General features: G+C 37.3%; 1 protein-coding gene across 1 annotated transcript; it reads right to left on the bottom strand.

Annotated features, from left to right (window-relative positions):
* Positions 1-442: 442 nt before the first annotated feature.
* LOC307170420 (receptor-transporting protein 3-like) lies at positions 443-4,981 on the bottom strand. Its single transcript, XM_079891512.1, has 2 exons — positions 4,762-4,981; positions 443-996 (listed from the first exon to the last, which is right to left on the bottom strand). Exons 1-2 carry the CDS (start codon positions 4,905-4,907, stop codon positions 654-656), a joined length of 489 nt encoding a protein of 162 aa, XP_079747638.1. The 5' UTR covers positions 4,908-4,981; the 3' UTR covers positions 443-653.
* Positions 4,982-17,722: the final 12,741 nt, after the last annotated feature.

Here is a 17,722-nt window from a genome sequence, read left to right as displayed (position 1 = left end):
CGCCCGGAATGAGCCGTCTTTTTAAACAAATCGGGTGAGTGAATGATTCAGTGACTCTGCAGAAAGAATCATTGAAAAATCCATAACTCTATTGAGCAAACTGGTGGCTTTATCACAAATACTATGATATCAATGGCTCAGTGTTTATTGCGTACAATATTACAAATATTTTAAATAATATAGAATTATATAACATAAAATATCACCTCAAGAGTTATTTTAGTGTCAACAAGTGTTTATTATTGACAGCCCAATGTTTGCAACAATTACTGTATACGTCTCTTACATGTATTGTCAAAACATTAATATATTAAGTTTATTTTGTATTTAACATTGGCAAAGTAGCATTGACAGAAACATTATGACCTTAAAATCCATGTCTTTGACGATGAACAATAATACATTCTGTATTTTAATAAAAATGTATGGCTCGCTGATGGTTTGATTCACGTTGGTGTGAAGTTATGGTTATTGCGCGCTCAAGTATGGCCTCCGACAGCGCTGACTTGTGGTTGAAGTAGTCGACTAGCCTACTCTCTGACCAGTCTATGCAAGCCCTAGTCCACACTGGATACATCATCATTATTTTCTGAAACAATTTATGAAAATAAATAAAAATGAACCATTTATTAGTTCTGAGCAGATCAATGAAATCAGCTGGCCTGACTACAGACGCCAAGCCGACAGGCTTCACAATGAGTGCTTTCATGCGGCCCGTTCACTCTGCCATCGAACACTGAGGGTCTGTTCTTTTCACCCAGGTCTTCTTTGTAGCATCTCATGCGGATCTTTTCAACCAGTCTCTCAATCAGCACATCGATGTTTTCCACTGGAAAGTTTGGATCCTCCATCTGAGCTTCATTGCACCTCCTGCACTTCTGTTTGAAGCGTCGCAGTTTAATGGTTCCCTGTTCCTTTGCTGTGTCCAGGTGGAAATGAAACACTACCTGCACTCTTTTAGACATCCAGCTTCTTTTACAAAGAGAACAAGCGAACCTACATATTGAAATGGAGAATAGATCAGGTTTTTTTCTACATTCATTACAAATATATATATATACATACATACATACATATAGTAGTATAATATATACATGCCGTTTGATTCATGCTTTTGATTCTGATTCAGTGATTCAAACCACTGTTTATGTAAAAATAGACCAATGAATTTTGAGCAGAGAATCAATAACTACATAACATTAGAATGGAAATAAAACATTGGTAACAATTTACTTAAAACCTTTATGTATATGCATTCTAAAAGTATTTTGAATGCATTAATTATGACTTTTAATGCATTGTATGGTCTCATGAATAATTGTAACCACAGTTATAATACACAATACTAGACCATTACTAGACTTTAGAAAGTATAATGCATTAAAACACACAACAAACAGCCAGTTTTAGATGAAACAAGGAATATGCACATATTATTATTTATAATGCATATTAACTTTGGTTACAGTTATTTATGAAAAGATATAATGCATCATAACACATTTTATTACATGGCTTGGCTGAATTCCAATACATACAACCGGCACATCCGGGAACTTCACTGTCAAATTCGTAACCGCCCCTTTTTAGGGGAAAACAAGCCAGACTTCCCATAGACTTCAATACAAAATAGCGGCACAAAACAACGTCCGTACACAGCCGGCAGACGTGTATAACTTCAGAAATCACTTAGATGAAATATGTCGAGTAATTATATGTCCACCCTGCCTTCCATAGAGCGTGAACGATACATTTATAAACTTAATTTGGGCAACTTAAAAACATGTCCCTTTCATTTTACCAGCGTCAAATTGGTCTAACAACCCCACCCATTGGCCAGAAGTGTATTACCCGGACATTTACTCGTACCTCATCGAGTCACCAGGTAGCCAGTGAATGATTTTACTATGGTTTTAAGAAGTAAACATCTTTAAATGTATAATATTATGTCTTTATATTTAGAGTAGCTGCTGAGTGCACTTTTCTGTCCAGCCAACTAGCCTGATTTAGCTTTCGATAGCATCATCCGTAATTCATGATATTTCCATAACAGCAAGATATTGATGATGATGGCAGGCAGAGATGGGCATAAATACAGTGCCCTCCACAATTATTGAACCCCCTGGTAAATATGATCAAAATTGGCTGTAAAAAATAAATCTGCATCGATTATCCTTGTGATCTTTCATTCAAAAAATGTGCAAAATTCTAACCTTTCATTGAAGTAAAAGAATTGAAAGTGGGGGGAAAATCACATTATGAAATAAATGTTTTTCTCCAAAACATGTTGGCCACAATTATTGAAACCCCTAGAATTTTTTATGAGTAAAATATCTCTGAAGTATATTCCCATTAATATTTACCTTTTTTAGTACACCAGGGTGACTAGGAACATGAAACTGTCCAGCTATGACTTCGTGTTTCACAAGAGTTTAAATATGAGGAAACACAAAGGCCAAATCCCCTTAAACATCCATCACAATGAGTAAAACCACAGAATACAGTTCTGATGCGTAGCAAAAGATTGTTGAGCATCACAAACTAGAAAGTGGCTGTAAGACAATAGCTAAAGAATTGAAAATCCCCATTTTGACCATCAGGGCAATAATTAAGAAGTTATAACCAACTAAAGATGTTATGAATCTGCCAGGAAAAGGACGTGTGTCTATACTGTCTTAATGCACGGCGAGTATGAAAGTTTGAGTGGCCAAAGACTCTCCAAGGATCACAGATGGAGAATTGCAGAGATTAGTTGAGTCTAAGGGTCAGAAAGCCTAAAAAAAAAATATCAAACAACCCCTACATCCCCACATGTTGTTTGGGAGGGTTTAAAAAAAAACCTCCTCGCTCATCCAAAAACAAATTCCAGCAAATTTAATTGTCAGACATGACTGGATCTTCAAACAACACAGGGTTCTGTGGTCAGATGAGACTAAAACAGAGCTTTTTGGCAGCAAACACACTAGATGGGTTTGGTGAACACAAGGATAAAAAGTACCCTATGTGTACAATTTAATATACCATTGGATCTTTAATGTTGTGGGCATATTTTTCTGCTGGAGGTCCTGGACTTCTTGTTCAGATACATGGCATTGTGGATTCTATCAAATATCAACAGATAAAAAATCAAAACCTGACGGCCTCTGCTAGAAATCTTATAATATGCCGTGGTTGGATCTTCCATCAGGACAACGATCCAAAACAAACATCAAAATCAAAACAAAAATTTGTTGTGGAGCACAAAATGAAGCTTCTGCCATGACCGTCTCAGTCCCCTGACCTGATGAGTGGGCTGAACTGAAGAGGAGAAGCACCAACATGGATCTGGGAATCTGAAGGATCTGGAGAGATTCTGTATGGAGGAATGGTCTCTGATCTCTTGTCAGTTATTCTCCAAACTCATCAGGCATTATAGGAGAAGACTCAGAGCTGTTATCTTGGCAAAAGGAGATTGCAAAAAGTATTTAATAAAAGGGTTTCAATAATTGTGGCCAACGTGTTTTGGAGAAAAACATTTATTTCATAATGTGATTTTCCCCCCACTTTCAATTCTTTTACTTCAATGAAAGGTTAGAATTTTGCACATTTTTTGAATGAAAGATCACAAGGATAATCGATGCAGATTTATTTTTTACAGCCAATTTTGATCATATTTACCAGGGGGTTCAATAATTGTGGAGGGCACTGTACATGGAAATGTATTTAAAATAAAATAAAAATACAAAATACTGTGTGGAAAAATTTAATTAAATACAAATACATAATAGGGGTAGCCTACTGTGTGAAAAAAAAATGTTTAAATACAAATTACATGTTTGTAAGGGTTAGTACACGTCCTCAATCCGATACTGTGTATGGCGCTCGCCGGTGTTGTGCCGAATTTCGACCCCCTGCCAAATTATTACCCCCCTCGTTGAAGTCAGTACCTGATTGCCTAATCCTAACCCCACCCCTAATCCTAACCCCTCCCCCACAACTAATCCTAAACCTACCATACTAGGGGGGTAATAATTTGGCAGGGGTCAAAATTCGATAGTTTTTCCCTAAAAGTGGGCGTGAACCTTTTCAGAGACGTTCTATGACGCTACGCCGGTTGTATGTAGGCCTATGTAGAATGCGGTCTGTTATTTCTTGATAACAAACCGCTGCGAACTATAACAGACCGTTGCCATGAAAAACAGAGCGTTGCTATGGACGCGGAACAGACTATTTTCTTTAGCGGAAGCAATACAATCGTTTTTAAATCAATAAACTCCTTTATAAATCAATAATTTGTGTCAAATTATTTATTTATTTTGTAGGTAGCCATGTAATAAGCGGGATAATGTATAGCGAGGCGGTTGTTATAGCGAATAACAACCCCTTCAGGCTGATTCAGCCTGTCGGGGTTGTTATTCGCTATAACAACCGCCTCGCTATACATTATCCCTTACATAAACACCTTTATACATACATATTATTAAAACTCGTTTAACTCATCATTACAAATCTGTGTGAACTTCGCAATGTGTGTGTTTGTAAGACAGAACATGATGTGTATATGTGCAATTGTAATTAGAACTGATAACAGGGTCTGAGTGTGTATTTTTATACTGCATTATTAATACAAAATAAACATGACATATCCATCCGGGCTAGATTCTTTCAATATCATGAAGAGTTTTAATAAAATGACTCATCAAAATATCTCCACACACCATAAAGCCTAATATAAAACACATATGTTTAGAATATTTTAGTGTGATAAAGATGAGTTCTTACCGTGCAAAGGAGCCAGAGATGTACTGGAACCAATCACGAGCTTGTTTGTGAGGCTCGATAGAGTCTGTAATTGTAATGTGCCATGTGTCCCCGTGAAGCTCGCTCGCCTTCGCCTGTAAAGAACTTTCCCACAACTTTAATGCCATGTCTTCTTGCTTACAGTGCTGTTGCAGAAATGATATTACCTTGTTATTACCCACTGAATATATACTGTACAGCTAATCTCTCAATTCATAAGAAACGAAACTGAAACTATCAAGCAAGTATCTGTTTTCTGCAACCCAAAAGTGAATGTTGCTTTACAATGCTTAAGGCGTGTTGAGCTTGCAATAACATTACATATCTGTATTAGAATGCAAAACCTAAACCTAAAATAATGGATAAATGCAACTATAGAAATAACATCATATCAAATGACTTCAGATACCAGAGAGTAGTCAAAGCTTTTACCACTTTGATACTTGATTTTTCAAGTTCTTTGTGAAATAGCATAAAAATAGTTGAAAACGAATTGTCTGATTAATGTGAACAGCTAAGTAACTGTTTGAAGAACGTTACAGAAAGAAATGGCTGTTAATGTTTTAGCTCCACCTACTGGACAACATGGTCGCCTACACATGGTGTGTGATTTTTGCCTTTTCTCATTTAAATGTGTGAAATCTGACATCAAGTATTAGATTCTAAAAGTCTAAAATCTCAATATGTAAGGAATAATGCACAGTCAGCTAGTCATTATTGCAAAAAAGACAAAACAACAACAACAATGACAACAACTAGGGTGATCAGGGGCCTGTACCATGAAGGTAGTTGAACAAACTCAGGGTTACAGGATTAGTTTTGAGTTGACAAAACCAAACCAATCCAATCCAACCAGGCTTTGTTGGTACCATGATGCTGATCATCAACTTTCTCTGTCAACACAGGCTTTGATCCTGAGTTTAGGAGTGCCATCAGTAGCGAACAGCCAATCACATGCTGAGAAAGAGTGATTCACTTCTCTCTTCTGCAGAATATTACGAGATTGAAAAATATTAAGAGTTGAAACAAATTTACACAGCAAGAAGAAAATAGCTGTCTACGAAAGAGGACGACTAAAAGAAAAAAGTCTTGCTAATATCAGTGCAAGCAAAAATTGTGAAGTTAGTTTATACAGTTGATAAAGGTATTGAGAGAATTGAACTTTTAAGCTCACATAGTCATTTTATAGCTTCATCTGTTGATTCTAAAGCCTATTTATATAATCTTTATATATTTATTCCTTTAAATTGTGCGTAAAAATAATTGATAAACTAAAATTGTACATGTGATCGCTTAATAATTACATAAATCATATCTAAATCATACAAAAAGAGCGTGTTACTATGATGATGAACACTGCTAAAATCCAAACCATTTTCATGGTGCCTAAAACCCAGGGTTGGCGCAAACTAAACTGAAACATAGCTGGATAGCCACCTAAACCGGCTTCATGGTACAGGCTTCAGGTCTGTAAGTCTGCTAAATGAACACAAGCAATAATATTTTCTGTTGAAATTATTTTATTATTTGAGAAAAGAGAGTTCGGAGTAATACGAGAGATGCATTAAACTATAGCGCATCTGGAGATCAGATACAGTAGCGTCAGAATACAAATTACAATCATAAGAAAGATCCCGGAAGCTGTGATTATTTTGATTATATATTTCCTGTCAATACAGCATTCAAGTCGTGTTATATCCCAGGATCTGAGGTGCGTTCATGCCATGATTACCGTAATTACAAGATTCCGACTTGTGAAAAGCGCTCACTCTTGTAGAATTTGTAATTACTACTCAGTCCCTCCAGGATTTCGCGGCCTAAAATTGCATTTCTTGTGTTGTTTTGCAGTGAAAATATACCATAGATATTATTCTTCAAACATTTTTATTACTTTTCTGACCTCTGTAATGAATATAAGGAGAATACTGAGAGAAACAAAAAGTGAAACTTACAGTAAGTGTTTTCCTCTTAACCAAAGACTACTGTATAATGTTTAATACATACATTTCTAAGAACTCTAAATATGAACAAAACCTGAAAAATGTTGTTGAGCTGTTTTAACTGAAAGCAACTAAAACAAGCTTGTTTCCGCCATAGATTAAAACATTTTAAAAGATAATTGCGTCTTTTTATCTCACAATTGCGAGTTTACATCTAGCAATTCTGACTTTATTTCTCAGAATTGCGAGATATAAAGTCAGAATTGCGTGAAATAAAGTCGCAATTGCGTGTTATAAAGTCAGAATTGCGAGATATAAAGTCAGAATTGCGTGAAATAAAGTCGCAATTGCGAGATATAAAGTCAGAATTGCGTGTTATAAAGTCAGAATTCTGACTTTTTTTCTCGCAATTGCGACTTTATATCACGCAATTCTGACTTTATAACACGCAATTGCGAGTTTATATCTCGCAATTGCGACTTTATATCTCGCAATTGCGACTTTATTTCTCAGAATTGCGACTTTATTTCTCACATTTCTAATTCTGAGAAAAAAAGTCAAAATTCTGACTTGATATATCGCAATTGTGAGAAAAAAAGTCCGAATTGTGAGATTAAAAGTCACAATTATTATTATGTATTTATTATTCAGTGGCGGAAACAAGCTTCCATATCATTGTGTTTCGCCCAATGATAAAAAAGGCATCATATAACTAGGCATTTAAATATTTTCTTACTAAGATATATTATTGGCAGATATACAGTGACAAATGATATTTGCATGCATTTTATGTGAGTAATCTTCTATACTGTTATTTTACCTCATTAATTAAAATTTTTTGGCCATATAAATATTAACTGCACCAAATTGCTATTTTTGCTCAGTTTGGACCTCTAAATAATATTGAGCTGTTTTTCCCCATCCTTATTCTCACTATATCATACTATATGGGCCTTAAAAGCCTGGTGTATCAAGTATATGACAAAACATAAAACACATATGCAGTCGGACCAAACCTGGACCAAACTCAGGTCAAAGTAAGGTCTCGAGGGGCCCTTTTGTATGCAACCGGGCCCAAGATTCCAGCTATTCTAGATTCCTGACTATTTTTCCCGGTTTGTGGAAATAGTGTTGCATATGTTACTCTTATGGAGTATCGGGCAACACCATTAGCTAATGGATATATTGTCCAGCAGAACTGCTGATGGGTCGAAAGCTTCGCACGACAGTCCCAGTTATTCCGTCATTGTTGATCCCAGGCTGGATGGACATGGATCATCTGAAAGCAGAAGAAAAGGTTAAGAGAGAGAGAAACAAGGTAAACAGTTTAATAAAAGACACAGAGCACGACTTACCACAGTTGCAACCCTGTGAAAAGATATCCTTCCAGGGACAGCAGACCCCCAAAGGACCTGACGGACTTTGTGCATATTAGCAAGTACTATTGGGAGAACTGGTTGATTTGCTACGGGGCAGAATAAACGTATTCTGTGTTTTATTTGTGCAGATGTAATGTGTATATAAAGTGTTGTGGGGAAAAGAAAAAAATAGAAATATATATGATGTTATGTAAAGCATAAATCTCATAAAGGAGTTATATGGTTAAATACCGCCTCCTAGTGGGGGAGTAGGACGTTTTCAGGAAATAAAAGTGGATGTCATCATGTCTGTTTAACCTGGCTAACTTCAGCATAAACTATCAATCAATAGCCGTCCTAACACAACAGTTTCCCTATTCAAAGAGACTGGAGCTGTCCTTGCATGCCTGAAATACGGTAGCTGCCCAAGAGGCGTTTCACAGATGGCTACCGAGTGAAATTACTTGCCTTAAATGGGACCTATTATGGCAATTTTCACAAGATGTAATATAAGTCTCTGGTGTCCCCAGAAAGTGTCTGTGAAATTTCAGCTTTAAATACCCCACAGATAATTTATTATAGCTTGTCCTATGTGGGTGTGAGCAAAACATGCTGTTTTGTGTGTATCTTTAAATGCAAATGAGCTGCTGCACACCGCGCCCTTTCCAAAAGAGGGCGTGGTCACGCTGATCCTACAGCGGCAATAACAAATCAGGTGAAGAAATATGACTGACAATGTAAATACAGGTGTAAATACTGGCAACCAACATCCCTCATACTACTGATGTGTCGCTGCGCTAGTCTGTGCAAAAAACATTACATTTTTAGTCTATTATCTAAACAGAAAACATACACAGTATTTAAAAAGACAATCGCCTTAGGCTACGTTCACACTGCAGGCTGAAACGACCCAATTCCGATTTTTTTGCCCCTATGCGACCTGTATCTGATCTTTTCATGACAGTCTGAACGACACAGATCCGATCTTTTCAAATGCGACCCAGGGCACTTGGGTATGTGGTCCCAAATCCGATACATATCCGATCTTTTGAAATGCGACTTCAGTCTGAACGGCCAGGTCGCATGTATCCGACCCGCACGTCATTGATACGCGAAAAACGTCATAATTTTGCATTGAAGTAGTCGTCGGTTTGAAAACGGACTGCATATTTGTCGAGCTGAGGTAAATCTGCCGAACGGGTCGACCTCGACGAGCCCGTTAATTTAAAAAAAAAAAAAAAAAAAAGCCCACGGCCATTATATATACGTTATGTTAACTTATTTGTGCTGAATCTGATATTAGATAGGTCAGCGGCTGCTGTCTGGCTCTTGTGTAACGGTCGCTGCGTGCGCTCGTGTGTGTGTGTGTGTGTGTGTGAGTGAGAGAATCACAGTTAGTTAAAGCAGAGACGGGCTCTGGTTAAAGTTTAGCTACTTCCGCAAACAACAAGTGACGTCGTTGACCATTGAATACTCTTCTGCGCATGCGGGTCACTTCTGGGTCATTTCACGTTCACACAGGAGATCACAAAAGGTCGCATTTAATTGGAAATGTGAACGGCCTTGCAAAAAAATCTATTTTTTTCAAAAAAAACGGAATTGAGCATTAAGCCCTGCAGTGTGAACGTAGCCTTAGTTGTCGCCTTAAACTGCATAGTTCATAATAAATGTGCGGTTATGAATTATACAGACAGGTTTTTTTCGGGTTTAAAATGTATGACGACATAACTCTTGTCTCTTTGAATATTATCACAGACATTATTGGAAACTTTAGCCACATCAACTGTGGAAATTGCACATTTGTAAAGGCGATTTTCAATAATTTACAAAATATAAAGTGTGATACTTACGTCTTCAGGGTGTGAAGCTGGATCACGAACAGTTGGTACGGCTCCATCCTTGAATAACAACTTTTTAGCTAAACCTGCTTTGTATTGACCCTCGTTCACAAATCAGTCTGGTGTTAAATGATTAGGGCAGACATGAACATTTTTAGGTAACTTGAGGGGCACATTCACATCAACATAAACAAATGACCACTAGTGATCCTCCAGCGAGATAACTTAAAATTAATTTAAATATATTCCTATAATTCATTAACTTTATTATTAATGTATTGGATTAAAAAATAACATGCTAAAATACAAAATAAATGAATAATTAATAAAAAAATTCCGGCTGAAACCGGCTCTCAGTCAGGAGTTTCGCCTCAAACATAATGGACAAATTTGTATTTCAAACAACAGACTCAAGCTCTAACAAATTCTTCAGTCAGTGACAGTAACGGTACAGATCCACTTTTCTGTGGTGTCGCGACCAGTGGCGTGGCGTGGGGAAAATTTCTGAGGAAGCCAATTAAGACACAACCTCTAAGCTGTGTGTTTTAAGGGGTGGGGGCAGAAAATCATACGTTACCATTTATATGTTGCTATTTGGATGAACTATTAGAGCGCCCAGCATCATCTTACCGGGACTTATGCTTGTTACATCCAACACTTTGAGCACGGACGCTCTCTCTCTCTCTCTCTCTCTCTCTCTCTCTCTCTCTCTCTCTCTCTCTCTCTCTCTCTCTCTCTCTCTCTCTCTCTCTCTCTCTCTCTCTCTCTCTCTCGTTTCCGTTTGCGCATGCGTGGATGAGTGCCTGCGAGAGGTGTGTGAGCGTCTGAGTGAGTGCTGACGGTGCTTCTTTCTGTAAGTTTTTCCTTACATCTCCTTCTTTTTCTTGCGGATCTGTTACTGTTTTTAGGGTGTAATTTAAACTTTTTGTGTCAAGTGCTGCTGAAATGGGGACGCATTCTGATGGTCTTTCGTTTTTAACCGCACGGCATGGATGTAAATGCATGCCGGACGAATCAATCAAAGTCGAAGATGTTTTAAATGCTATTGGAGATGAGTTAGGTGCTCGTAATATCTTATCGGCATCTAGAATGAATAAAGCCATTGTTGTCTTTCTTAAAGAGGAGTCTATGGTAGACGTTTTGGTTGAGTGTGGTTTGTCTGTAAGAGATGTTTTTTTGTCAATTTTACCGCTATCTAATCTGGCAAAAAAAGTGATGTTATCTAACGTACCCCCGTTCATTCCTAATGACTCATTAGAGCGCTTACTTGTTCGCTACGGCAAATTAGTGGGGCCTTTAAAGATGATTCCTCTAGGCCTAAAAAACCCTGAGTTGAAGCATATAATGTCTTTTAGGCGCCAAACACACATGGTGTTGAATGCAGATTGTCAATCTTTAAATGTCTCTGCAAAGATGACTTTACAAGGCAAGGATTACACAATATTTATTAGCACAGAGTCGATGAAATGTTTTAATTGTGGTCGATATGGACATATAAAGCAGACGTGCCCATTAAATGTTGAGGCTGTGAGTGTAGTGGAAAATGAGGATGAACCTGCTAATGTAGAGCAAGTAATTCCAGCTACAGAAAACCATAGTGCGGGTGAGAAAAATGAAGAACAAGTTGAGACGATGACTCTGTCTGGTGATAGAGCACATCAAATTGTACTTGAATCACCAAGCAATGTGAGTGCAAATGAACATTCTGTTGATTCAGATGCACTTTTGAATGATGGAGGTGGAAATGACTCTGTAGTAGTTGCTGCGGAAAAAAATGAAGTGGATGATTCTGATGCACAGATTAAGTTTGCGGGAGAGACTCAAATGCTGGTTGAAAATTTGTCACAGAATATAACAGACTCACCACTAGAGCTAGAACAAGTTGAATCTCAGTTGATTGACTATGATAGTGCTGACAGTGATACATCAGATGAAACGGGTGTGACTGAATTAAATTCTCAAGGAAATTCTGAAGGGAAAGCCTCCAGTTTTAAACTGAAGTCTCTTTATTCTGTTCAGCAGATTAATAATTTCCTTGATGCTACATTTAATCAACGAAAACCTAAACTTGAGACTTATTTTCCTGATTTACAACTTTTTGTTGAATCTGTTAATATGGCTATGAGAAAAGCTACACTTGATGAAATTGACCAGCCCAAACGTTACAGACTTAAGAAACACATCAGTGCTGTTAAGCAAAGATTGAAAGTCTGTCATAAGAAATAATATAGCCATGATTCTCCATGCATTTATTTTTCTGGGGTTTTTTTTGTGCCCCTTTTTTATTTACCACATGACATTCTTAAACATCGGGACCTTTAATGTTAATGGTTGCCGGGGCACAACTAAGAGAGCTGCTTTATTTGATTATTTAATCTTTAAAAAAGCAGATATAATCTTGCTTCAAGAAACCCATACAGATTTACAAAATCAGGCACACTGGGTTAGAGATTGGAAGGGAATCACTTTATTGAGTCATGGAACAAATTTAAGTGCAGGTGTTGCCATGCTCTTTTCGTCTCGTATTGGTAATCAACCAGTAATGCTTGAAATTATGCCTGGTAGAATTTTGCGAGTAGATATTACTCTTGGTGAAATTGATTATACCTTCTTTAATGTTTATGCACCAAGTGTTGGTCAGGAGCGTGTACTTTTCTTTGGAAAACTTTCTGATGCTCTGTTACAGTGTTCTCAAGATAATGTGGTTGTAATGGGGGGGGGGGGGGATTTTAATTGTACAATAAATCCATCTTTAGATCGGAATCATGATGAACCCCATCCATTATCTGCTGGAATTTTGAAAAATCTGATTGATTTCCATGACTTTGTAGATTTATGGAGGGAGGCCTTTCCTGGGATGAGACAATATACTTGGTTAAAGAGAAATTCAAATAGATTGTCTGGAGCCAGACTGGATCGGTTCTACAGTATGTTAGAAAAAGACACAGAGATATTTTTTTTAATAGTTGTATTTCTCCCTCATTTCTCTCTGATCACCATTATTTTTCAATGTCTGTCTCGGTTATATCTTCTAAAATCTATAAATCACAGTGGCGTTTCAATAATAGACTTTTACAAGATCACAATTTTCTTCAATCTTTCAATATTTTCTGGGAATCTTGGAGAGAAGAGAGAAATAGATTTCAGTCACTAAGTCAATGGTGGGATATTGGTAAAGTCCATATAAAGATATTTTGCCAACAATATACTGCACAACAGGAAGCCTAAAAGAAGAAATGAAGATTTTAGAACAAAGCATCCTTGAACAAAGCGTCAGGAATGTTCGTGATGACCTAACTTCTGTTGATCACATCACAGAGAATAAGCTTCTGTTGAAAAATCTGTTGGAGGAAAGAGGAAAATTTGCTTTTTTAAGAACTAGATTTTCCCAACTTAATGAAATGGACAGTCCCACCACCTTTTTTTTTGGACTTGAAAAAAAGCCAAGGGAGCGAAAACAATTTCATCAATTGAAACTTCCAAATGGATGAGTGACAACTAATCAACAAGAGATTCAGTCTCATGCAATTTCTTTTTATGAGGACTTGTATTGTTCTGACCAGTGTGATGACTCAACAACAGACCAATTTTTACAGGATTTGCCAAATATTTCAGAGGATGAAAGGTTACAGCTTGACAATCCTTTGACCTTTTCTGAGGTTTCACAGGCTGTTCAGGAGTTGAGCCTCGGGAAGTCACCTGGGATAGATGGCCTTACAGTGGAATTTTACAAATCCTTTTGGAAACTAATGGGCCAAGATTTGTATGATGTCCTTTTAGGATGCATTAATGGAGGAACTTTGCCTTTAAGTTGCCGGAGAGCAATGTTGACATTGATCCCCAAAAAAGGAGACCTTGGATGCCTAAAAAACTGGAGACCAGTTTCACTGTTATGTGTTGATTTTAAAATCTTGTCAAAAACATTGACTAACAGACTCAAACAACATATGGCAACCATAATCCACGTGGATCAAACTTTTTGCATCCCTAAGCGGACAATTTTTGACAATTTATTCTTGGTGAGAGACATCATTTCTGTTGCAAAAAGATACAAGTTGGACATTGGCTTACTTTCTTTGGACCAGGAGAAGGCCTTTGACCGAGTAGACCACCACTACATGTTTAAGACTCTGGAAGCTTTTGGATTTGGTCCATACTTTGTATCTTGTATTAAGCTGCTGTATAGTGATATTTTTAGTATGCTTAAGATTAATGGATCTTTGACTAGATCTTTCTCAGTGACCAGAGGCATAAGGCAAGGCTGTCCTCTATCAGGCCTTCTGTATGCGATGTCTATAGAACCACTTTTAGTTATGCTGAGGAAACAGTTATGTGGTGTCTCTCTTCCTGATTCTCCTGAAATTGCTCCCATTAAACTAACTGCTTATGCGGATGATGTAACGATAGTTATAAAACATTCTGAGGATATTACCAGGTTAATTTCTTGTTTAAATAATTTTCAAAAAGCATCATCTGCTTGCATTAACTGGGAAAAATGTACATCTTTTTTGCTGGGTGATTGGCAAATTTTTGTACCTCCAAAATTGCCAAAACAGTGTAAATGGGGCAGGGATGGTTTCAAAATGCTTGGAGTTTATTTTGGGAATGAACAATATGTAAAGAAGAATTGGGAGGGATTAATTGATCGTGTTAATGGTAGGCTTCAGAGATGGAGATGGCTACTTTCACAACTTTCTTTTAGAGGAAGATGCTTGGTCATTAATAACATTATAGCCTCAATGTTGTGGCATAAGTTTACTGTTCTAGACCCTCCAAAAGACTTGCTTAAATGTGTTCAAAAAGCATTGGTTAATTTTTTCTGGGATGGATGTCATTGGCTTCCTCCAGGAGTCCTTTACCTTCCAGTGGCAGAGGGAGGTCAAGGGCTTATACATCTGGAGTCAAAGATCTTGGCAATGAGGATGCAAACATTGCAGAAACTATTGTATAGTTCAAATGATGTGCCTTGGCTGTGTTTCGGGAGATCTATACTTAAAGAGATAGGTGGAATAGGTATTGACAAACAATTATTCCTAATGAAGAAAACTTTTGTCAAAAAGTTTTCTGATCTGTCTTTTGGGTTTTATGTCTCAGTGCTCAAATCATGGGACTTGTTTGAAATATCAAGAACTGTTGAGGAGCATTATGGTGTGGAGGAACCTATTTTTTTTAATCCTCTTATTGAGCTTCCATCAAATATATCTCAATCTTTAATCAATAGATTTTTGAATACTGGTGTCACTAAAGTTATTGATTTGATTGATTTAAGAAGAGGACAATGGAGAACTTCACAGTCACTTGCTGATCAAGTTGGCTTGAATTCTCTTAGAATTATAGAAGGATTTGTTAGGGGTTTTAAATCCTCCATTCCTTTATCATTTGATAATTTTGTTAATCATGTTTTGGAAGATGGTGTAGTATGGCTGAACTTTCCTCAGTTAAATGTGTTTCCTAAAGAATGTGGTATTGATGACTCTGGTTCGGTTTCCTTATTGAAAGGCTATGGAAAAATGGTTTTTGTTGGTATGGGGAAAAAAATATTGTATCACATATGTGTTAAAACTTTACATTTGGGTCAATTGAAAGGAAAAGTTGATACTAAATGGAGAGCTCAACTCTCTATATCTGAAGATACTTTTCCATCTTGGAGACTTTTGTATAAACCTCCACTTTCTAAGAGATGTGGTGATCTTAATTGGAGACTGATCCATTGTATCTTAGCTACAAATCAATTTGTTGCCAGGATGAATGAAAATGTTTCGTCGAATTGCCCATTTTGTGATGCGCTTGATACTATTTTTCATATGTTTTGTGACTGCCCTAGACTTGTTCCTATTTTTGAACTGTTGAGAAAAATAATAACAAAATTAGGGTTTCTGTATACCAATAGCTTATTTATATTGGGCTGTTATTATAAGAAGTCTTTACGAGAACAATGTGTACTTGCTAATTTTGTCATTGGTCAAGCAAAATTAGCAATTCTGAAATCTCATCAGGAAAAGAATGCAGGAAGAGACATTTGTATGGTGGCATTGTTCAGATCCTTAGTGGAAGCACGAGTGGTTATAGAATATACATATTACAAGCATGTTAATAATGTTATTTTCTTTAAATGGAGATGGTGTGTTAAGGAAGCACTGGTTTCAGTGAATGAGTATGGGGGGTTGGGTTTTAATTGGTAATTTTTTTAATGGGTGATATATAATTGAATGTGTTAAGAACATGGTTTATATATGTTTATTTATTTATTAGAAAATGTGTGTTTAATGTGAATGTGAAGGAATAATGTATATCTACATTTTTTATGTAGAATAAAGAGGTTGTAAAAGTCAAAAAAAGTCTCTCTCTCTCTCTCTCTCTCTCACTCACACACACACACACACACACACACACACACACACACACACACACACAGTCAGTCCTCTTAAACATCTTTCATGGTGTTTTTTATTAAAACATTCCGGATAGGAAACGCCAACGGTAAGCAACAAGAAGATAACCTTTTTCATTTAATACACCCTTCGGTGTGACGCTCATGTAAGGATATACAATAGTGGTTATTCACAAACAATCACAACAATAAACAACAAAGTGCACTCACATGCTGCTTAATCAAAGCACGCAAGAAACAGTAAGAAGAACTATAATCACATTAAAAAAATAACACTAAATGGGCAGTTCAGACCAGACGCGCTCTCTCTCTCTCGCTCTCTCTCACACACACACACAGTCAGTCCTCTATTATGGTCTTTTCATTAAAACATTCGCAGATAGATAGGAAACGGACGGTATAAGCAACAAGAAGATAACCTTTTTCATTTCTTTTACACCCTTAAATCTGTGTGACGCTCATGCGAGGATTAATAGCGGTTATTCACAACAATAAACAACAAAGTGCACTCATGCTGCTTAATCAAAGCACGCAAGACACAGTAAGAACTAATCACGTAAAAAAATCTTTGTCAAATAGAAGACAGGGCCAGCAAAATAGCCGCTGCAGATTGGCGCTAACCAGCTAGCCACTCAGTACGGAAGTAATTCTCCTCATTGAAAGTCCGAAACCCTTTCTTCCTCTCAGTGCGGAGCATTAGTTTTGGTGTTGGCCTGCCATCGGATTTAATTCTGAGTTGCTGCTGTAGAGGCAGTTTAGTAAAAGATTTTTTTATCAAATACTCCAAATCTCCACCCTCCATAATTACAATTAATAATTTTAGCTAACTAGCTAAACAAGATGTCAACACAAATCCACAAATCTTCCGCTATTTCATTCATTCATTCATTGACGATGATAACGTGATGTGATTGGCCTGATGCCAACAAGTTCATGGCTTCCCTTGACACTGTCCTGACCAATCACAGGGGAGCAGTGTCGTGACATAGCGTCACCTGATTGGTTAATCATTCTTTTTTTTTTCTATCAAGGGATGCCAACTCAGCCTGGCCTCCTCACAGACACAGGGTGCAGTACCATGTTTTCAACGCTCATTCACCATGTCACTTTTATAGGGGCGCTGTTTTACACATCATAAAACGCTCAGTAATGAATGAAGAGAGACGATGAGGAGATGACAGAAGAGTAGTAAACTGTGAAAACAAAAGTGTTTATTAAATGACGATTATATTCTGAAAAAGTGAGGAAGCCTGGCTTCCCTTGGCCTCCGCAAGAAAACGCCACTGGTCGCGACGCCTCCCCACATTTGTACGTTGATGGGCGTTTACCGCTATGGGCGTCGTTTTTGACCGAGTGGGAAATGTTGCGTATTTAAAACCTGCGAGAGACTTCCCCCCGTCTCCATGCTCTACTTCT

The sequence above is a fragment of the Squalius cephalus genome, assembly GCF_949319135.1.
Source record: "Squalius cephalus genome assembly, chromosome: 13".
Classification (NCBI taxonomy): Eukaryota; Metazoa; Chordata; class Actinopteri; order Cypriniformes; family Leuciscidae; genus Squalius; species Squalius cephalus.
Note: the sequence above shows the minus strand (reverse complement) of the source record. Positions and strands in the feature narration are given on the sequence as shown.

What these genes read in the sequence shown, in the direction of transcription:
- LOC307170420 (XM_079891512.1), bottom strand. Translation starts at nt 4,907, where the DNA reads ATGGCATTAAAGTTGTGGGAAAGTTCTTTACAGGCGAAGGCGAGCGAG. An exon ending in ATCTCTGGCTCCTTTGCACG is followed by an intron (nt 997 to 4,761) that starts GTAAGAACTCAT and finishes TTCAATATGTAG; the next exon opens with GTTCGCTTGTTCTCTTTGTA.